Here is a 22,981-nt window from a genome sequence, read left to right as displayed (position 1 = left end):
CCTACTCACATCCTGCACATGTGCCAAATAAGTTAAACACTCAGAAGCAACCAACCGCCTAGCTCGCATAAAAGAGATGATCCCCGTCGGTGTGTGACTATAAACACCTTGCCACAACACCGGGGAAATACCAGGCATGGCTAAGGTAACGTTCTTAGCGTAGCAATCTAAGACCGCATGGTAGGGGGATAACCAGTCCATGCCCAGAATCACATCGAAATCAACCATATCTAGCAGAATAAGATCAACTCTAGTATTGTAACCCTGGATAGTCACTAAGTAAGATCACCATGCTACCATGATCCTGCCCACGGAGGAGGAGAGAGTTCGTTGTTTTGTACATGGGTTGCGGTACCGTCTGAGGGTCGACACAGAACATTTAGTTTCAGCCGGCCGTTCATTTCTAGATGCGGTCGACCATGCTGATCCATGGAGCATATTTATTGTGAGGCCCAAGGGGGCAACGATAAAAGGGCACGATACCTGGCCAGCTACAGCGGGTCCCAGACTAGAGGGAGGGACTCATATGATAGGCCATGCCAGAGGTTCCAGTAGGGTCAGTTCAGGCGACATTACATGCTTCTGAGGAAAGCCAGCATAAGCAAAGTGGTCCTAGTACGGGCCAGAATTCGAGGGGATCAGATTCCCTCCCTTTCTACAGCGGTCGGGTTACTACAGAGCATTTAGCTTCAGGGTGTTATGATTTCGGTGCTCTTGACCATTGGTCCAGAGAGTGCCCCCGACGAGGGCGAGGGGCGATTGTACTAGCTCTCCCTGCACCTATACCAGTTTCAGCAGTGCCCCCTTCAGTTAGAGATGACGGTCAGGACCAGGACCGTCGGGACAACCGATAAGGTACCAGAGGTGGAGCTCGGGGAGGTAGGTCAGGTGGTAGATCAAACGCACCGGACAGAAGTACTCAGGGCCGTTTTTATGCAGCCCCGGTGAAGGCGATGACTGAAGCATCTGACGATGTCATCACAAGTACGTTTTTATTATGCCATCAGCCTGTTATAGTATTATTTGATCCCGGGTCCACATTCTTGTATATATCTGTTTATTTTGCTCCCCGATTGGGTATGAGGTCTGAGTCCATGACAGAGCCGGTTCATGTTTCGACCCCGGTGGGTGAGTCCTTAGTAGTGGATCAGGTATTGCACCACTCAAAATAGTCACTGGAATCATCAAATTCGGACTTAGAACGAGGGAGAAATCAAGTCCCAAAATATCCCACAAATTGAGTTCACAAAGTAGCCATGACAGCAGGTAGAAACGAGAAATCGGGTCGTGACAGTTGATCATAGAGGTGAATACATATGATCCTTATTAAATGATGTGGAGGCGAATACCTATATCATGTTATGTTGGACATGGAGGCGAATACCTATGATCCTTATTAAATGACGTGGAGGCGAATACATATATCATATCATGAAGGGGCAAGGAGGCGAATACCTATGATTCCCTAAAATGGTCATGGAGGCGAATACTTATTACTATACATGTAAGGCAAGAGGTGAACACCATTAGCCTTTATAATAGATATAGATAGGTGAGTTCCCATGTCTTAAGAGTAAGTAAGAGTAATATGAGCTATGAAATATGAGAATGACTAGTTTGGATTGTAGCTTGAAAGGCCCTTCCAATACATGTATGACTAGAGGTGATTTCCCTTGTCTATGAGAAATAAGTTAACTATGAGAATAAAAGATGATGAATATGAATGATGACCTAAAGAGGTTTACTTAGCATGGGTGAGATTTATGGGGTTTTATCCATGCATTGCACAAGTTTGCCTTGAGGTCACTTTATGGAGTATTCCTATATGATATGATGATTTATGTAAATTGTCTACCATTATGTATTATGTTGGTATCTCTTATGATTATGGTATATGTCTTATGTTGACTAGTGCCTATGATATGCTTATGTTGATGATTTATGTTAGCCATCATATTTAGTACTTTATTGTACTAACACATACTTTTGCCTATATTCTTATCAAATGTAGGGTCCGGCGATATTGACTTCCATCCCCGTGGCTAGGTTCATAGTAGAGCAAAGAGTGAAAATTTGGTAGTCCTCATAGCATCGAGGATTTGATCACCTTTCCTTTTTATGTCTTTCTTTTATGTTAGAACTATTGTATGGATTTTGCAAAAATATTTAAGAAACAAATATATGAAAGTAAATAACTATGGTTAGGACTTTACTTTAATTAGTTAGATCTCAACCATTAATTCTAAATTATGACATGTGTCTCCAATCCAAGCTAGAACTTGGAGAAAATGGAGAGGAGTCGGATCCAGAGTAAAGGTATAGGATAGATAAATAACAACTTAGGAGAAGAGAACTAGGGCCTACAATTTTTATTTATTTTATAAAGGCCTAACTCATCGATGGCCCTCTAAAGTTGGCACGAAGTTTCACTTAGATACCTTAACTGGACGATGTTCATTTTAAACACCTCATGTAGAGTCTCATTGTGTCATTGTGACACTTCTTTTATAATCAACAAAAATAAAGTGGGTGGGTGTGCTACACTTGTGGCTGACGTGTAAAGTGTCGAATTAAATTTGGACATTTGTCATTTATGTTCAAAATAATTCTTAAACAATGATTTTTAAGTTTAAGAAAAAAAATACCCAATGATTAAATGACATGTAGCATTTTACCTAAATATTTTATCTATTTAAAATTTATTTTGCAGTGCTCCACCCCCCTTCCCTGTACCCCGCATCCCCCCCCCAACCCATCTTCTCCAGTGCTTTTTGCAGAAAACAATCCCAATCCCACGATTTTTCTTATCAAAATTTGATTTGTTTTATCCTAACAATCAAAGTCTTGTGCTAAACATGAGTTCTCCAGTACTAAATATTAGTTTCTTGAATTTTTTGTAGACCTTTCAATAATCAGAGAGCATGATTGAATGTAGAACTGTAGATCAACTACTAAAAGAAAGGGAAAATGCGATGTGATGTGCGTTCCTCCATTAACACCCATTTCTTTTTAAATGCTTCAAATTCTAAAAAAAAAAAAGGTAAGATATTGATTATTATTTTGTCAAACTAAATTGAGGAGGAAGAAGGAAAAAAAATAAGAAAATGTGTTCAAACTTGAGGAAATTTCTGCTGCTGGAATTCACTGCTTCCTCTGTCACCATCAGATCTATATTTCCATGGAAGGAGTTTAAGTTTGGGAAGATGGTGGCTGAAAATGAGGAAGGATATAAAGAAAAAAAATTTAAAAAAATAGTTAAATAAGCCTCTCAGAAGCATATAGTGAGTGTATCACACTTATTGTGTCATGTAAGCAAAAAGTGTTAAAATGACATAACGGGACCCTACATAAGGTATTTAAAATAAACATTGTCCAGTTAAGGTGTCTAAGTGAAATTTTGTGCTAACTTTAGAGGGTCACCGATTAATTTGACCTTTTAAAAAATGCTCTCACATACCAACTCATAGTTATGCTTCTCCCACCATAAATGAATGCTCATGATTGTATGTCAAGTCTAGGGGCTCCTTTTAATTACATAGTATTTGTTCTAAAGTTAACCAATATCTGATCATGAGTGTGAATATGAACTAACTAACAACACTTACTCCAAAGGCAATATCTAAATGAGTCATAATGATATAATTTAACTTTCTAGTGTATCCTCAAAAGTAGAACTGTCAATATGGGCTAGGCCCGTTGGACCGGCTTGGCCTAACTCGTAATTTGATAGAGTTGAACTAAGATTTTTGGAGCCCATTTAAGAAAAGAATTTTTAAGTCCGGTCTGAATAAGTTTGCTGATATGTGGGGATTGAGAAATATGGATAGGGCAGGCACATTGGCAAAATAAAAATTAATTAAAAAATAAAAATAAATTAGAGTATTAAAAATAACAAGAGTTCAAACTCAAATCTATTTGAAGTTTGAAATATTAAAATTTAAATACAAATTATGTTTATAACATATGTACTACATAGAATAAAAATTTCCTAAAATTTCTAGGAAATCACTATGTAGGTCGTAGCCTATGGAATATTGTCATAATTTTTTTGTTTTATTATGATCATTAGAAAACAATTAAGTTAATATTTCTATTTAACTATTTGTGTTTTTACTTGAAATCAAATTTAATAAATATCATAAAGATAATTGTATTTGTGGATTTGATTAACAAGTAGTAACAATAACACTATGTAATATTGTCTTGTTGATATTTATGATAATACTTTTAAATTATAATTTGATTTTAAAAATTATATAAAATATACTTTTTTTAAAAGTGGGCTGTCCCGGCACAGCCCGTAACCCACACACTTGTGGGTTGGGCAAACCATTTTTCTGGCCCACAATAAAATGGGCTAGCCCGCCCTAACCCTTCAAATTTCAAAGCATGTATGTGTTAATCCGGATGGGGTGGACCAGCCTATATTAACAACTTTACTCAAAAGTGAATTTGTGAAGGATATAATGTACACATATCTTACATTTATCTTTTTGGTGGTAGAGAGGATGTTTGTGATAGACATTCAACTCAAAACAAAAGCTTTTGAACACAGTTGCAAAACAAATAATAATAAAAGTAAATATAAAGTAAGTGAACCAAACACATACTAACACCTATTGAAGTTCATTAAATAAGTCGTTTAAAAGTAACTCTTTCATTTTCTCTTTAGTAATACTCACGTATTCTTATTTTGCATCTTTCATATTTTGATTAGTGTCATACAATGAGTTTTAGTTTTTGATTTTATCATGTGCTATCTGACTTACTTAAATGAACAAAATTCATACACTATATTTGTTCCCAGACTATCACTATAGGTGACAAAACATTGTCTATCATTTCTATCTTTTAGAGCATATTTCATCAAGCAAACTATTTTTTTTCAATGAAAGAATATCAAAAGTAGTGACAATCTCAGCACAAAAAGGAGTAATGTATTGTAGAGTATAAGATATTGATGGGTGAATGAGTAGGTTTAATTAGTTAAGGTAGTATGTTTGAAAAAGTGGGGGTGTGCATACATATTCGTTAAATGCAAATGTTGGGTGTTTGATGGGAAACAACAATTTGCATTTGATTGTTTAAAATACTGAAAAATGAGGGGCTATGTCTGTCTGAAAATACTTAATTAGATGTTGATGTCTGTTCAAAGTGCAAGCAATGAGTTTGTAGAATGGATAAGGGTCATCAACTATAAAAATAGATCTTTTTAGATAAACATATTTATGTAATTTGACTTTTAATTTTAAGGAGATCATACTTATATTGGAAAAAAAATTCAAAACAACAATATTTTAGCTTTTAGTGGGACTCCTTAGCAACAATTTCATTATTTATTAAAAATGTCATTATTTTAGTTTGTTAAGGGATTAGTTATGTATTTATTTTATTTTGATTAATTTGAAAGAATACAAATAATTAATAACAGAACATAGAAAATCATGGAACAAAAATATTCAAAAAAGGTAAAAAATATTTTAAATACAAATCAGTTACGTTTTGAAAAGAGCATAAATAGCCATCTTTCCATCGAGCGTTTTTTTGCTTTCTTCTTAAGAACATCAAAAAAAATTTGAAATAATTTAGTTTGTCTTCCGAATCATTCATCTGATAACTTTCAAAGCTTCTTCAAGTTGAATACGACATATTTTTGAAACAAAATTTTTCAAATTTGACAACTATAAATTTGTCGCATCCAGCGAACAATCGAAAAACAATTAGGTATTTTTTTCCGATTTTTTTATTTGTTTGGATGAGATATTCGTATATGTCGAGTACAAGAGTGTTGTTTTTTTTTCTGATTGAATCAGTGAAATCTTTGTATGCATGGGAATTTATTGCTTTTTTAAGATGTTTTGTATCCAAATTATGATGTATAACGAATGATTTATTTTTTTTAGTTTAGTAGCTATTTTTTTCTATTTGAATGCATACAATAATTTGTATCACATTAAGTTAATGTAACTAATCGACCATGAACTATATGTTGAATACAACAATATATGAATACAAAAGTGAGATGAAAATACAAAGTTATAAATACAAAGTGAGATTGAATATAAAGTTGTGAATACAAAAGAAATACTCTCTTCATTTGAAATATAAAATGACTTTGAAAGGTAAAATACAAACTAATGGATCATGAACTATATGTTGAATACAACAATATATGAATACAAAAGTGAGATGAAAATACAAAGTTATAAATACAAAGTGAGATTGAATATAAAGTTGTGAATACAAAAGAAATTAAATACTCACTTCATTTAAATACAAAGTAACTTTGAAAGGTAAAGTAGACACATAAAATACAAAACTTGTTGGTATACAATTAGGTTGAATACAAAACAAAAGAGAAATACAAGCTTGTTCACATATAAATTGAGATTGAAATACAGAATGAATATCCAATAAAATACAAAATTGTTAGCATGCAGTTAGACTGAATACAAATTAAGAAGGAAATACAAACATGTTGGTATACTAATTGAGATTGAAATACAATGTAAAAACAAAAAATGTAAAACTTGTTGATATATAGATAGAATGAATACACAAATAAATTGTTGATTCAGACATTGTAGACAAACAGATGCTTTCCCCAAATCTAAAATCCTAAAAGTAAATATAAATGTATTAAAAATCAAACAAAATAAACATATGAATGAATTTGTAGATTCTAATAAATCTGAAATATTAAAACAAAATTAGAAAAAAATTGAAAAAAATTTGTTTAATCGACTAAAAATCTTAAATACATAAATTTTACATGAATATGTAAACAAACTTGCATAAAAATAAAAAAAATTAACGGAAAATCCGTAATATGGACAATGCGAAATATAAACCATAAATGGTGATATTGAAAAAAAATCAAAAGAAATCTAAATAACTAATTGAAATACATAAATATTAGATGAATATGTAAACAAACTTGCATAAAAATCGAAAAAAATGATGGAAAATCCATAATATGTACAATGCGAAATATAAACCATAAACGGTGATATTGAAAACAAATCAAAAGAAATCTAAATAACTAATCGAAATTACCTTTACCAAATTCAAAATTTCTTGAATTAATATATAGATTTTGTTTACCAACCGAGAAATTTCTTGAATTAATATAGAGATTTTGTTGAAGAATCGAACTTTGAATAATTTCTGTTTCAAGGTTAGCAAAAAACTTGAAAAAAGAGAATATGGGAACGTGAAAGGTGGAGAAAAATAAAAACTTTAAGTTAGAAACGTGAAAGGTGGGAAACGTGTAAGACGTAGGAAGAATATTAATGAATACCTTTCAGGGTGGCCCAGTAGTTTGGGCTTGGGACTTCCATGTTGGATGTCTCAAGTTCGAAACCCCTTGCCAGCGAAAGCAAGGGGTTTGCTTCTGGGTCGAGCTCGTCGCATCGGGCTTGCCTAGTGCGGGTTACCTCTCCTATGTGGTTTACGAGCTATTGCATAGGAGCAGAGGTTTTACCCTGTGTGCACCCAAAGAGTAGCGGCTGCGGGTTTTCCTTGTCATAAAAAAATAAAAAATATTAATGAATAATTTTGTATTTGTTTTCTATTTTTAATCTGTTATTGGTTAGAATTTGGTCCAATGATGGACCCTTTTGATTAATAAAAGGAAATATAAATAATAAAATGTGAATACAAATTATTTTTGAAAATATTGACATTCTGACATTTTAAATAAATATTTTAAAGTATTGTTGTTTTGACTAAATATGTTAGGTATTATGACTAGATAGCTAATTTTCCCTATATTAGAATAACGGAACTTTCACATATAGCCACTCAAAAGTAGCCTAATTACTCTCCATAGTTATAGTTTGATAATTACAATTTGTAGCTACATGTAATAGGGAGGAGAGAGGCGAGCGAAAGAGGGGCAAAGAGTTGGAGAGAGGTGAATTGTATATGTATATAAGTTAGATAGTTGTATATTATACATATGTATTTGTATATATGGCAAGTGAGATTGGGAGAGGGAGGAGAGAGGCGAGCGAGATTGGGAGAGGAAGGAGAGAGGCGAGTGAGATTGGGAGAGGGAGGAGAAAGGCGAGCGAGATTGGGAGAGGAAGGAGAGAGGCGAGTGAGATTGGGAGAGGAAGGAGAGAGGCAAGCGAGAGAGGAAAGAGAGTGGGAGAGAGGTGAATTGTGTATGTATATCGGTTAGATAATTATATATTATACATATGCATTTGTATATATGGCAAGCGAGATTGGGAGAGGAAGGAGAGAGGCGAGCGAGATTGGGAGAGGGAGGAGAGAGGCGAGCAAGAGAGGGCAGAGAGTGCGAGAGAGGTGAATTGTATATGTATATCGGTTAGATAATTGTATATTATACATATGTATTTGTATATTATTGCGAATTATACATATACAAACGTGACTAATTATACAAACTCGAAGTCAACCCACATAATTAATGTATAATGTTAGTCACGAGAAGTAATCATAACAAACTACAGCTATGATGAGTAATTAAGTAGTATAAGTTTGCTTAATTGCGTAATTTTCCCTATATAGAATATAAGACAGGTAGGTAAGTAGATAAATAGATATGGACTATGGTATATTCATTTGTTGAGAAATACAAACCTTAATTTTCAAGTAAGTACTATACTTAGATACAATTTTTTAAAATCTGAAATCAAATAATCCCTAGTCTCATTTCTTAATTATTAAATTAATAAAATAAAATTAAAAAATACTTCAATTTTTGTCATGAATTATTATAATTAAAAACACTCCAAATTTTTTGTCGACCATTAAAATATATATTTCACGGCTAACGCTAGAAGAATGTATACTAGGGCTTTTATTTCGGTTTCCCTCTTCCTTCTTTTTCACTCTAGCTACTGTCTCTTTGTCTTTCACAGAAACCCTTTCACAGCATTTGCTAGGGTTTAAGGAAGATTCAAGAATCTTTGAGTAGATACTGTAGTTGTTGTTTGCCTCACGAGATCAACAAAAATGCAGCCCTATGGAATTCAATCAATGCTGAAAGAAGGGCACAAGCATCTTTCCGGTCTCGATGAAGCTGTCCTAAAAAACATCGATGCTTGTAAACAGCTCTCCACCATTACTCGAACTTCTCTTGGCCCCAATGGTACTTCTTTTTTCCAAGATCTTCTTTTTGATCTGGGCTTTTGTTTCTGTATACTGCGCTAAAAAAACATCGATGATTTGTAGGTATATTGTTTTTTCTGATAACTAGTGTGTATGTATATGTGTTTTTTCGGATCAGTAGATTCTGACCGTTCTTTTCTTCAATGGGTATCGTTGCATTGTCGAAATGTTAAGAAAGTGTCAGTCTGGGTAGATAATGCTGATGGGAAGTTTATGTCTGTACTTGATAAATAATCTGAAGAGCATTTCCGTTAAGACCCCCCATAACCATTAGAAAGAAGAACAATTCTAGCGATCTATTTGTTGAGAAAATTATGTAGTGAGTGATGTTATCTTAAAAGTAAAAGTATGTATCTTGTCATCTTTTAGATTGAATCCCAAAAGTTGAATGCGATGTGCAGAGAGCGTAAACCTTTTCTATTGATTGTTACATTGTTAATCTGATGAATAACCATTGGCAGGGTTCAAGTTTCTTTTTCATTTAATTCTTTCTTCTGTGATGTTTTTGCTTTTCACTTTAATGATTATTAGTTTCAGAGGGTTAGAGTTGGGAAAAAATATTAGGGATAATATAGTAGACATTCATTGAGGGGGTTCACCAAATGTAGCAATATGAAAATTAATTTGGAGACTAATTAAATAGTTCTCATTTCTGAAGGAGTGTCCTGGTATCCTTTTTTATGATTTGCTTTTCTTAATCTTATTGCCATTCCTTAGTGACTTCGATTCTATTCATTTGGTCAGGCATGAATAAGATGGTTATCAATCATCTGGACAAGCTTTTTGTCACAAATGATGCTGCCACTATTGTGAATGAGCTTGAGGTCCAGCACCCTGCTGCAAAAATATTGGTTTTGGCCGGAAAGGCACAGCAAGAGGAAATTGGTGATGGAGCTAATTTGACTGTTTCATTTGCGGGGGAGCTCCTCCAAAATGCTGAGGAGCTCATCAGGATGGGGTTGCACCCTAGTGAGATTATTATCGGATACAATAAGGCAATAAATAAGGTATGTTATATCTTCTACAATAATCATGCTTACCACTATGTTGACAAGTGATCTCAGATTGACTTGCTTATTAATTACATCCCTGCAGACAATTGAATTATTGGATGAGCTAGTTGAGGAAGGTTCCGAAAATATGAATGTCAAAGACAAGAATGAAGTTATTTCAAGGATGAAATCTGCAGTTGCTAGCAAACAATTTGGACTAGAGGATGTCCTGTGTCCCCTTGTTGCTGAGGTGCATGACCTGCTCTTTTGTAGCATTCTGGTTTTTGCTTCCACATTTTCTAATTTGACTTTTTCGTGTTGTGTAGGCTTGCATTCAAGTGTGCCCTAAAAACCCAGCGAACTTCAATGTCGATAATGTACGAGTCGCAAAGCTCTTGGGTGGGGGTTTGCTTAATTCCACCATAGTTAGAGGTATGGTGTTGAAAAGTGATGCTGTTGGGAGCATAAAGAGGATAGAGAAGGCAAAGGTGAACCATTACAAACACATTCGAGAAATTCTTTTTTCTGTTACTTATTGTTACAGCATAAGAGGTCTATTTCGGTATTTACATCTCCTTTTCTTATTCTGGTTTGGTCATTGTTACCCTGTCCGATTATAGTTCAGAACTTCAGATTCACCTTCACTTTGCCTTTTATGCTATTTTCACCTGTTTGTGAGATCTATTTTAGTGTTCTCTTACAAGGCCTATTATAGCTATCTTTTCCTCATATTACTTTTTGAAAATAGTTTCTTCTGCATACTTCAATTTAAAATAATTTCTTCAGCATGATGCAAGAATTGTTATTCATAAACCATTCAGTTATATGAAGATGCACTTTTCATTTTGTAGGATATTCCATTATGTTTGGTGGGCTTTTACTAAAATACGTTTGCACTTTTGGTTTTAATTTTAATTCTAATTGAATTGGGCTAGTTCATGCCTAAGAAGGATTACTGGGACAAGGGTTAGTTGCTGAACCTTTAGATAATAGTCATAACCTGATATTATGGTTTATAATATATGACATTTACTTTTGCTATTGTGGCACAGACTGGAACGATAATTGTGCAGGCTGATAGAGAATCTACAGTCTAAGTCCCACAGTAAGAAGATCAGTCGTTTCAATGGTCTTTCAGCACAAGTTTTGACTTCAGATTTTATTGAAAATTTGAATGGTTCGCTGGAAGATTTGAGTTTCAATAATTGACAGTTTGGTAGTTTACATTGATACCCGGATGCCTGTTAATCCTTCAGATACTACAGTGTTTCTCATCATTTCTCATCTCACTACCTAAGATGACCCCCCCCGGACACACACACACTTATTTCCCTGGTCAAAGCACTTTCCAGTTTTTTTCACACTTTTCCAGGATAAGTGCTTTACTAGCCTCCTGTACCCGCTGTTTTCCTTCCTTCACATCATGAAGAGCCAAAATTAGATCCCTGTTCCTGCTTCTCCCACTGATCCCTGTTTCTGCAAGCCAATTTTCTTTGCTCCTGATTTGTTTTGTACATCTTTTCAAGCATCCATTAGTCTTTATATCAAACTGAAGAAATGTGTGGAAACTCATGATACTATATTTTCGCATTTCTGAGGGACTATAGTAGTTGAAAATTCTAGGATAAGGGATATGTGTTGCATTGATGGAACTGAAATTACTTAACTTATTGAGGGCTTCTTTGTTTTTCCTCACCTCCCACCTAATTTAACACATTTTAGCGAGACACAGATGGGACAAAGCTCTACTGGGTAGGAGGTTACTATTTAGAACAACTATTTTTCATAAAGCTCATGCAATCACCCATATGGGCTGGTAATACATACTTAAAAAACACAGTGAATATGTGCTTTTTCAATCCTCTATGTTTGGTATTTGCTTGCTGATCGTATGCATGGAAAATCTTAATCTTGTTCTCGTGTGATGAGCTTTCACTATTATTGGTTAAGTTGGAACCGTTAGGTCTTCTCTCAAGTTTGGTCTCTATATCTTAATAATAGCGGCTGTCTACATTAGCATACTCACAGTTGAACTATCATCCTCTTTGTTCAGCCTTCTCTTGGTTTTGCTTAAAGGACCCATCTACTTCAATGCAGGTTGCTGTTTTTGTTCAAGGTGTTGATACATCTGCGACTGAAACAAAAGGAACAGTTCTTATTCATAGCGCTGAGCAGGTAACCCATTGGAACTGTAGTGCTTTTACTTAAGAAGTGAATTTCTCATTGTTATAGAAAGTATATGTACAAGTATTTTGTTGTTTCTGGATCGAGTTAGATATGCTGATTGACTAACAGTGGTTAACAGGAAAAATGATAGATGATGCATTCATCTGCTTAAAACAGGAAATGCTAATTTTGATTTCAATCTGATATTTGTGTGGCCTCTGTCAGACTAAATTATTATTATATGAATTGTAGTATTAAGCTTTTAAGTCTAGGATTAGCATCACCCTGAACTATTTTACTAAATAATTTGCAAATTATTAGGTACTATGACTTTATTCACACCTCATGTTTTCTTACATGGTTGATATTAAAATTTAAAATTCATTTGAAGTCTGAAGAACTTAATTTCATGTCTTTTATTTTGTTCTACCTATTTATCTTTCAACTTTTTCAGCCTGTCAGTGATCTCTTTGTCTCTTGCATTTGCAGCTTGAAAACTATGCAAAGACTGAGGAGGCTAAGGTGGAGGAACTTATTAAATCAGTTGCTGACTCAGGTGCCAAGGTCATTGTCAGTGGAGCAGCGGTGGGAGAGATGGCTCTACATTTCTGTGAGCGCTACAAGTAAGATGAATATTTCGTTTTACATTTGATATTTTATTAATTTGTGACATTTCTGTATACCTCCTAAATATTTCCGGGCAGTTGTTGCATGTTTTCTGAATTAGCAGAGTAAATAAGCTAATTGGGGGGGGGGGGGGGGTCATTATGCGTCCTTTGTCTGCACATGTATGTACAGTGATCCTGTTTATTAATATCAGAGGATTGGGCTTTTAATAGTTTAAAATTTTATTTTTTGATACACCTTCAAACTGTTTTTACAGATAAAGTCAAGAGATTATTGTTCTGAACAAATCTGTGCAACTATGATGACTGAAATACAGTATTATCTTAGATTTGCCACAATATAATTCTTTTGCTTCCCAGTAGGGAGTGATATTGTCAAATCCTTATGTCTTGCTTGAAATTGTCCATAGTCGGCATTGCAGATCCCCCTAACCTGGTTTGTTTTCTTCTTAATCCAACTATGGAACCAACAACTAATCTGTTTCATATAGAGCATCATACAGTTACATTACGATTTAAGGAGCAACTCACAAGGTTTTGGTTTGTGTTTTTATTGTCTGTTTGTACTGCTCATTTTGTTGCTAATCTTCCTATGCTTCACAAATATTCTTTTTTGGCAGATTTAATGCGTCATATTTATCTAGTTGTCTTTGTGCTATATTAAGTTGAAGCCCATCAAAATAGAAAAGGAAAACTTTTGAACTGACTATAGTAATTGTGTTGTGTTGTATTGCCTACAATGCTCTGGTGATATAAGTTAATGTACAAGTTTTACGGTAAAGCAGTTGAGGAGATGCACTGATAAGAGGTGTAGTGCCATGAAAGGACAAACTAAAACTATTTCCTTTACGGATAGAGGAAATTCGCTTGTTCGGTCAATTGGAAGGAGATGTTTAATACTATTTCCTTTTTACATAGTGATACCCCCCAAAAAATAAATCCATTGCCTGTTGAAGAAAAGGATCTCTTTTTGCATCACAGGTAGTCTTTGCTTTACACATATTAGAGCATTCAAGCTTTTAAGTGACCTCTTATGAAAATGTATTTTAATTTCTGTTTCTTAGACTTGTTAATGTGTTTACATCTACCCTGGTGTAATTTGGAACTGCTTCATATTGATTTATTTTTTGTGTTTGCAGACTTATGGTATTGAAAATCAGCTCCAAGTTTGAACTCCGCCGTTTTTGCCGTACTACTGGGGCTGTTGCACTTGTAAGCATACTAGCGCTGTTTGATAATATATGTTAAAAGATAATACTTAAATTTCTTATAGCAGTCTTCTTTGATTATAAAAACAGTTAAAGCTTAGCCAGCCAAATCCAGATGACCTTGGCCATGTTGATTCTGTTTCAGTGGAGGAAATTGGTGGTGTCAGGGTAATATTCTTAGATTTTTATTTATATCCAGGCTCGTTTAGTTTAGCTGGTATTTTCAGTATATTTGATTACTTAAATATGTGACAGGTTACAGTTGTGAGAAATGAAGACGGTGGAAATTCTGTCTCCACTGTTGTTTTGCGGGGAAGCACTGATAGTATCTTGGATGACCTTGAAAGAGCCGTTGATGATGGTGTAAATACCTACAAGGTAAATAGTAAAGAACATAGTATTTGTACCTTCTAGCTCTTTTCTCTGCAGATTCGCGCATGTGTAATAGTCTGTTGTGCTTACTTGTCCGTTCATTGTAAGGTATTGTTTGGACATAGATTAGAGTTCAGAATTACATTATGAAATTTTGATTACTATAAATTGAGACATTGAGAGATGATGGATAGCAATGACTCTGTCTGCTTCTAGTCTTGAAATTTGACTTTGGTTTCGCTATGTTTGTTCCAGGCAATGTGCAGGGACAGTCGGATCGTACCTGGAGCTGCAGCTACTGAAATTGAGCTGGCCAGAAAGCTGAAAGAATTCTCTTTCAAAGAGATGGGGTATTGTTTTTGTTGTTTTTTCTTCGCAGATGATCGCTTGCTTCTTACTGCAGGTCAACTTTTCTGTTGTATAACTCAAGTTGTTATTTTCAGGTTGGATCAATATGCAATAGCAAAATTTGCTGAAAGTTTTGAAATGGTTCCTAAAACGCTAGCTGAGAATGCTGGCCTCAATGCGATGGAGATCATATCATCCTTGTATGCTGAACACGCATCTGGAAATGTCAAAGTGGGCCTTAACTTGGAGAAAGGTGCCTGTGAGGATATCTCTGGCTTGAGTATATGGGACCTCTATGTTACCAAGTAAGCTGCTCTTTTCATGGTGTCTGTTTTCTTCTTTCAGTAAGAAGTTTTGAAAGTGATCTATATGAACAAATTTTCACTAGCATGTCTATAGTTGATCCAGTAGACTGGAGTAGCGTTCAATTGATTCATTTTTTCCTGATGCAATGAGAGGGAGTGAATTTACAAGCTAACTGAGCCTGTTCTCATCTAGAATGGCATATTGTGAATGTTAATGTGCGTACACTCGTACATATTGTTGTTAATAGGTAAGTTAAGTATATGGCTAGTTTCTAGAGAGACTCTTTTGTCAATTATGAGCAATCCCTAGGGATTCTTGTGTGCAACCACTCATTTCTGATTACAATTGTGAAAACCAAGGATGATTCGACATAAAGTAACGTTGATCAGATTGGAATTTGGTTTGTCAGCAGATGGATTCTATAGTAGCAACAAGAACAACATGCCTAGTGTACTCCCACAAGTGAGGTCTGGGGAGGGAAGTATGTACACAAACCTTACCTTTGCGGGGGTAGATAAGTTGTTTCCAATAAACTCTCAGCTCAAAGAAATGTAACTGCTGCAGGAAAATAAGAAAGAGACAACAAAACAACAATGTACAAAACAAGTTTAGCAACAAATATTAATACACACCCGAGAAAAAGAAATTACGGGATACCTAAATCGTACTAGTGGTGAACTACAAATGAATAAAAAGGACGTATGGAGCTTTTAGATAGGACACAAGGATAAGCCAAGGTTTTTTCTCTTAATAGACGGGTTAGATATTCTGGTATCACGTTTTTTAGTGTAAACAATTATGTATAGAAGATGTAGATCAAATCATAGACATGATAGGAAGATTGTAAATTTTTGTTGGAACATGGATGTAACCTTTTTTGATGGTGGCTGGCATTTTCTCAATGATGAAGGAATACTACTTACCAGTTGTCAAAGAAAGTTATTTAATTATATTCTATATTATTCTTGTTACTTGTTAAATTCTGTTAGATTTTTTATCCGGTACCAACTGATTTGGATCCTAGGGTAAAACAAAAACTTTCTTTTAAATAATGAAGAAACAAGACATAAATTTGCATTGACAAGCTAGTGTTTATGCGCCCTATGGCTTTTCAGCATGCTTCAGGGCCTCTTCATTCCGTGTCTTATATAGACTTGGGAGTACCCAGATCATTGGTTTAGTTTCAATAGGCAATTCCTTAGTTGGTGGAGGCAACCAGGCCATATGGAAGATGTGTGCAAAACATGGCATGATTAAGACCCACAAGATTAAAAGGCATATTGGTACATCCCACATATTTTTAATTTAAGACCACAAGATTCAATAGTCTTTTTTACTTTCTTGAACTCCGTGAAACTTTGTGCCAAGTCAAAATCAAGCAAACAAATTGAAACAAATGGAGTATTGTATTATTTAATGAATAATGATCATGAATTTTGTATCCTGAGTAAGTATCTTTTTTGTGGTTTTGTTAGCTATTTATGCTAATCATTGTTCCCCAACACATCTTGGCCCTTTTGAGCAGATTTTTTGCTCTAAAATATGCTGCTGATGCTGTCTGCACTGTGCTTCGGGTAGACCAGGTAATAATTTACTCTAGATTTGCGATTCTATTCATGTTTCAATCCTGAGAAGTGCATAGTTTTTCTACCACCTTGTGAAGATGTCAACTCTCTTGATAGAGATGCATGGAAGAAAGACTAAATCATAGTTAGATTAATAACTTATGCAATCCATTTTTTTAAAAAAAATGATAGTTAGATTAAAGTTCAATAGTCGATGAAAGGAGAGGGATAAGGAGGGCCTATTTGAAGCTGATCTATGCTCATATTCGACTACTTGTGCTCTTTTGTTTGCCAATCTAGTTTTTATTCAGTTGTGTTTTTAATTTTGAGTAGGCTTCTTACCTCCTCTAGTTTTTTTTTAAAATTTTTAAACGTCTATTTTTTGCTGCAGATTATAATGTCAAAACCAGCGGGAGGTCCAGGCAGGAGAGAACAACCTGCAGGGATGGACGAGGATTAATCTTTATTCTCCATCTTTCTCATATTCCTTTCTGCTGATAGTGTTTTCTTTTGCATGGGTTGTGGATTCTTCTTTTTCTTACAATTTTTCCTTTTGGAGTTTTTTCCTGTTAGATGGCAGAGGCCTGGCTCAAGAATTTTGTTGCTCTTGACAGTATAAGTCTCTATTGTGTATTTTGATTTGCTTAGGTAAATGCCATTACATGGCATTAGGCAATAGTTTCGCTGGTCGATCTCGATTATTGGAAAACTAGCTAGTAGGTGTCGTTTTGCTGTAGTAAAGTTGTTCTATGTTCTAATTTATGTGATACTCTATTTTGAACCATAATATCATCTTTCCACAAGTTACAAAAATGCATTTTAAATGTTAGTTTTATGTTTCTTTAATCAAATTGACATACATATTTTTTTTTTAATTGTAAGCTGTTAGTAATATGATATTCAAATTAAGTACTTCTGCACCCCTAATATATGTATACTCTATTTTGGAATGTTATTAAATTGTTGCATATGAATTGCTTAAACTTCTCATTCATGTAAAGTATTTGAATGTTATAATTTTGATACTTCTTATATTTTCGTTATTAAGTATAAAATTTCACTCATTTAATAATTTCTTTTACCATTACCACCAAGTATATAATCAGTTCAATATTATAAAATTTACTTTCTATCAATTATGAATTTTGATGTAAGACGAAATGATAACAATTTTGGCACCCCAGATGATAACGACTTTGTGAAGTTTTCTTTATCCATTGCTCCAATTGGATCAATTAGTTGAAAATGGTGCACTAATTGTCTCCTAAGACGTGTGTTTTAACTAGTTCGAAATTGTGTGGTAATGAACTGAACTTCCAATATTTTGGTAACTAGAAATTAGTGGTAATTGTTAGGCCATCGTGTTGGATCAGAGTTGGCGTATTCATGTAGAATAGTTGAAAGAAGACTAACAAACCAGTGATTGAGGCATGTAACAATAACTTGGACAATTAAGGTTTGACCTTCATTTATGACACTTGGTATGAGCGCATTTGCTCCCTATTTTGGAGGGATAGGGACTAACTTGGCTTTTTCATGTGTGAGTTGGGTAGGATATTTGATGGTATAGTTGAGGTGTGTACCAACTGACGTGATTACATTGATATCAAATGTTCAAGTTGATCTAACGTAGTTTAATATAAACATATTAAAATAAGTAACAACAAAAACATATTTAGTTAGATCACAAGTGGGGTTCGTAGAGGATAGGGTGAAGGTTAACCTTATCTCTAGCTTGTATAGGGTAGAGAGGCTGTTTTTGATAAACTCTCGAACTTAAGAAAAATGTTAATCAAAAAGGCACGTTGGACACGTACTAGAGTAAAAGCTATGGTGAAAATATTGTAGATCTACGTAAAAATGAACAATAAGATTAAAAGAATATGCTAGGAAAAGGATTAAGTTAATTTGATTGTTGTCATAGTAATTCTTATTTGATCATTTTAATGATTTCTAACAAACAAGGATTGTTCATGGTATTGACATTTTCGTCAATGATAAACAAGATTTTCTTTTTTACACTCAATATATGTTGACCTAATTACAATTTACATAAATTGTTATGTAACACACGAACATGAAGGCATGGATGGACATTGATCACACAATATGTGGATACAAAGAAATGAAAAAAAAAGATATGTGCAATTATGGAGAGTAAACTCCATTTTGGAATCTAGATTTTAAAAACATGCCAAGCCTCTCCCATTGAGAAGTCATTGATCCATAAAATTGCACTTTTGCTGATTTTTTCACTCCTTGCCGAACAAATTCCAATTCTTTGACAACGTCGTATTCAATGCTTTCTGGATAATCTAGCAGAGGCAATGCAACTGAACTATCCGATTCAACGTTCTTGATCCATCCGCGCAGCAAAAAATTCACAATCTGCACGTTTATATTCAGAGGTGAAACCAAAATCTAGAGTCAGTGCGTGTGGCATAGAATGATCATAATCTTATATCATGTTTAAACTTTTTTGCATATACATACATAGTTTGAACAGGAAGTGAAGAGATGGTAACAATGAGAAAGCACATTGACAGACAAGATTGAATGTCAAAAGCAGATGTAGAGCTAAGTAAGACGGGCGTACCTCTGGGACTTCATCATGGGGGCAGTGACCAGCTGGACTAATCTGATAATATGGAGCTTCAGGGACTTGGCGTTTCACTTGTAAACCCCAAATAGGCGTCACCCAGGGGTCTTCTTTCCCGTAAATGAGACAGACCGGTACATTGTTCATTCGACACCTAAATATAGCAAAGTGGAAGATTTCAGCTTTGCTACAGTATAAGAAAACATATGCAAGCCAAATGATACGGCTATGTGATACTACTTGCTTTACCTACCCAGTCAGTGCCTCTTTGAAATTTAGTTGTCCCTGAGGAGCGAACATTATTGAGGCAAGGGATGCAGCTGCTGCAGGGTGTTCTGTTACCTCAAGAATACTAGAGAAAACCTTATCCACTTTTGTGGTATGATCAGCATAAACTTGTTTAAGCACCTCTGCGATACTCTCAGGAGCACTTATTTTCTGCCATCTACAAAGCATAATGAGCGTATAGACGGATAAGTTTGAGAACCAGCCAAAACCCAAAACAAGGAAACAAGCCATAATGTTCCTCTATTAATATGATGAAAGAACATCAAATTATCCAAGAACGATGCATTTTTTCAGCGTGAGTTTGCAATATAACAACACATCATTTGGTCATGGTCTAGATGCTAATCATTATAAACTGTATTGCTGGCAAGAAGATCCTATTACTCGGTATATAAGTTTATAGGATCAGAAAACTACAGAATCAAAAGGGTAAGTCATGGCACTTACACAAGTTCTGTAAGCTTTCTGATATTAGAGGGCAGAGGAAAAGTACCAGCCCATGGAAACAATCTAGATAATCTTGGAGATCTAACAGGATTAGGAAGAAATCCCCAAAAAGGCGTCGCATTCAGCAAGGTTACACCTTTCACCAATTGAGGGTAGTATGCTGCAAAGTAGAGGGCAACATATCCACCAAGTGAATTTCCCACAATGTAGACTGGTTCTTTAATAACCTGCATCACCAAAGGATACAAGTTTATAATTTGTTCCTTGTAAGTTGTAACCTATCAATAATTTGGAAACTTCTTGAGAAACCCATCGTTCCATAACCTAATAGTTATAAACAAGTAGTGCTAAGGAACAGTAGTCTGACATACTATAGCAAATGTCATCGACTGCACCTGTAACGTGCTCATAAGCCTTCTATGAATATTTATAGTTTCATCTTCTAGCCTTTGTTATGAGCCAGAGTATTGAATGAACATGAATTTAAAAAGCTAGCAATACATCAATGACAATGCTTAATCTGCAGATCAACCACTTTGAGAAAAGAATACAAGGACAAAGATAGAAACTGTACCTCTTCGATGAAATAGCGTACTTGCTCCCTCCATAAATCAACAGAATAAACAAGCTCTTTTGCCCAAGGTTCTGCTTCATCCCCCAAACCCCAGAGAACATTGTTTCCATCACCTTCCGATTCATCTACTCTTTTAGACCGTGATGTTGGATCCTCACAAGGTAATGACTTCCCCTGTCCAATAAAATCTAATGCCCATATTCTGTTATCACGACCAAGATCCTTCAGCTGCTTTTCATAGTGAAAGGAACCAACACCAAAACCAGGAAGAAAAAGTATTGGCGCGGAGTTAACATTTTGACATCCAGATTTCTCATAATGAACATTCAGTTTTGGCTTCCATTCCCACAAACAGCTATCAATCACAGCAACAGCATCACCTTTAGCTTCACTTGGTAAACTAGGAATCATAACCTTTGGTACTGATATACCTCTACTAGTCACACCTTGCGTACCGACTTTCCCATCTACCACATCTGAGCTATAGCTTTCACTCAAGAGAGTTGAGTCAACACTGTCAACCCCCTTTACAGAAGCGACAGTGCAAGATCTCCGGTTCTTGTTTTTCGTTACGCTATAAACATCTGAACCAGAACACAACCTTCGTTCTTTTAGTCTAGGAAACATTGCCTGATTTGAAATTAGGCATTTTTGAATCACATTCGGTTTAACATTTACAATGCAGTAATAGGGTGTCGAATAGAAAGAACAAATTTCCATTCTAGAGTCAGCTTTCTAAAATGAATACCTGAAATCAAGAATACATTGAAAACAAAGCATTTAGGTTGTTATCAGATACTAATAAAACACAGGAAAGTAATGCAATCAACTCAAGCAAAAGATAGTAATATACTTCTTTACATCTGATTATTACTTCATAGAGCTCAATCAATCTGGCTATTAAGATAAATCAACTAAGATCAGATTCTTTTACAACAAAAAAAATTCTACCATTTATCATGATCTAAACACATTTATTGAGGGTATGGGTTTGGTGTTGAGAATATCATTAACTAATAAAAGTGCGTTCTATCTAACGGCTTAAGTTTTTAGATTAGATGATCAACACACTTCAACATAGTATCAGAGCAGACAGAGGTCATAAGATTGAATCTCACACTACTCAAATTAAAAAGAATTTCCACGTGCTTGACATATTAATCTTTTAGATGAGCAACAGAGCCCAATAACTCAGGTTCCAAATCTGACTTTGAAAGAACAGATCAGCCTTATCTGGAAAACCAAAAAACTGAGCAAATATTGCTTAATTCTCTTTTTCTACTAATTAACTCATGAAATACTGACTGGATATCCTTCTTTAGCTTACTTGAAAATTCTTCAACTCAAACTCCCAAATATAAGCAATCATAGTAAACCAATAAATTAATAACCCAAAAGACCAAAATTTCACAATTCCTTAACAAACTAGAAAGAAAAGTTGAAAGCTAACTTACCTTTAATCAGCTTTCTAAGATAATAATTATGAGCAAAATCTCCAAGAGCCTAGGAGAAGTTAGAATTGCCTTCTTTTTAATATTCAGTTACTGACTGTTAGTTATATATATTTGATATTTCTATTCTACAATACCCTAGAGTCCAGACAAGAGATTGCTTAAAAACATGGGATCTATTTAGAAACCAAGAAAATTATAACAAATGACAATATTTAACAAAATGGGAGATTTAATTTATCCTTTTTATTAAGTTATTTTTATGTTATTCCGTTTAATTCATAAAAAAAAACATTGATATAGTAAAGCAAAATATAATACTCCCTCCATCCCTTTTAGTTGTTATGTCGCTTCTCGAAAATCAATTTTCATTTATTTTCAAGGTTAAATTAGATTACATTAATTTGATATTTTAAATTAAAAATTTAGATATTCAAAAACTATACGAAAAGTATTATAAACTGCAATTTTTTGCATATCAATATAATAAAAAATACATCGTAAAATGTCAGTCCCAGTTCTTATCGTCTGACTCTAAAAAGGAAATTATAACAACTAAAAGAAGACGGGTGGAAGTAAAAAATAGAGATTGTTTCTCTGTTATTATTGTTTATGTGAGGAATTAAATATTACTATATTAATTTGTCCCAAAAATTAGAATTTGTGACTGGATTGAATCTTTTGCGATGAAAATGTCCTCTTCCCCAACTTTCCAACCTAGGGGATTAGCTTGCTTCCACGGGTAGAGATTTTTATTAAAATTGATAGTTGAAGGAAGAAAAGGAAAAAATAGAGTAGACGTAGAGAATTGTACTCAATGGAGCCACCTCTGGTCAATTTTTTCAAACTTGTTTGGCGTTACATATAATCACCAAAAATTATTTAGGAAAAATCTTTT

The 22,981-nt window shown here is 34.5% G+C and overlaps 2 protein-coding genes across 2 annotated transcripts; one reads left to right on the top strand and one right to left on the bottom strand.

Annotated features, from left to right (window-relative positions):
- Positions 1-8,816: 8,816 nt before the first annotated feature.
- Positions 8,817-17,537, top strand: LOC125810492 (T-complex protein 1 subunit theta). Its single transcript, XM_049489961.1, has 13 exons — positions 8,817-9,121; positions 9,886-10,148; positions 10,237-10,383; positions 10,460-10,621; positions 12,231-12,308; positions 12,789-12,922; positions 14,065-14,137; positions 14,224-14,301; positions 14,389-14,511; positions 14,761-14,855; positions 14,949-15,158; positions 16,685-16,742; positions 17,116-17,537. The coding sequence occupies exons 1-13, from the start codon at positions 8,986-8,988 to the stop codon at positions 17,182-17,184; spliced, it is 1,626 nt and encodes a 541-aa protein (XP_049345918.1). The 5' UTR covers positions 8,817-8,985; the 3' UTR covers positions 17,185-17,537.
- Positions 17,538-18,819: 1,282 nt separating this feature from the next.
- Positions 18,820-21,385, bottom strand: LOC125810495 (pheophytinase, chloroplastic). Its single transcript, XM_049489967.1, has 5 exons — positions 20,633-21,385; positions 20,059-20,285; positions 19,577-19,768; positions 19,321-19,477; positions 18,820-19,112 (listed from the first exon to the last, which is right to left on the bottom strand). The coding sequence occupies exons 1-5, from the start codon at positions 21,350-21,352 to the stop codon at positions 18,873-18,875; spliced, it is 1,536 nt and encodes a 511-aa protein (XP_049345924.1). The 5' UTR covers positions 21,353-21,385; the 3' UTR covers positions 18,820-18,872.
- Between the last annotated feature and the right edge of the window lie 1,596 nt (positions 21,386-22,981).

This window comes from Solanum verrucosum, unplaced genomic scaffold, assembly GCF_900185275.1.
Source record: "Solanum verrucosum unplaced genomic scaffold, falcon-dt-bn FXZP01000118.1, whole genome shotgun sequence".
Classification (NCBI taxonomy): domain Eukaryota; kingdom Viridiplantae; phylum Streptophyta; class Magnoliopsida; order Solanales; family Solanaceae; genus Solanum; species Solanum verrucosum.
The sequence above is the reverse complement of the archived record's forward strand: the minus strand, read 5'-3'. Positions and strand labels throughout refer to the sequence as shown.

What these genes read in the sequence shown, in the direction of transcription:
- LOC125810492 (XM_049489961.1), top strand. Translation starts at nt 8,986, where the DNA reads ATGCAGCCCTATGGAATTCAATCAATGCTGAAAGAAGGGCACAAGCAT. An exon ending in CATTTCTGTGAGCGCTACAA is followed by an intron (nt 12,923 to 14,064) that starts GTAAGATGAATA and finishes TTGTGTTTGCAG; the next exon opens with ACTTATGGTATTGAAAATCA. An exon ending in CTGTGCTTCGGGTAGACCAG is followed by an intron (nt 16,743 to 17,115) that starts GTAATAATTTAC and finishes TTTTTGCTGCAG; the next exon opens with ATTATAATGTCAAAACCAGC.
- LOC125810495 (XM_049489967.1), bottom strand. Translation starts at nt 21,352, where the DNA reads ATGGAAATTTGTTCTTTCTATTCGACACCCTATTACTGCATTGTAAAT. An exon ending in TACGCTATTTCATCGAAGAG is followed by an intron (nt 20,286 to 20,632) that starts GTACAGTTTCTA and finishes TTGGTGATGCAG; the next exon opens with GTTATTAAAGAACCAGTCTA. An exon ending in AGAAAGCTTACAGAACTTGT is followed by an intron (nt 19,769 to 20,058) that starts GTAAGTGCCATG and finishes TATGCTTTGTAG; the next exon opens with ATGGCAGAAAATAAGTGCTC.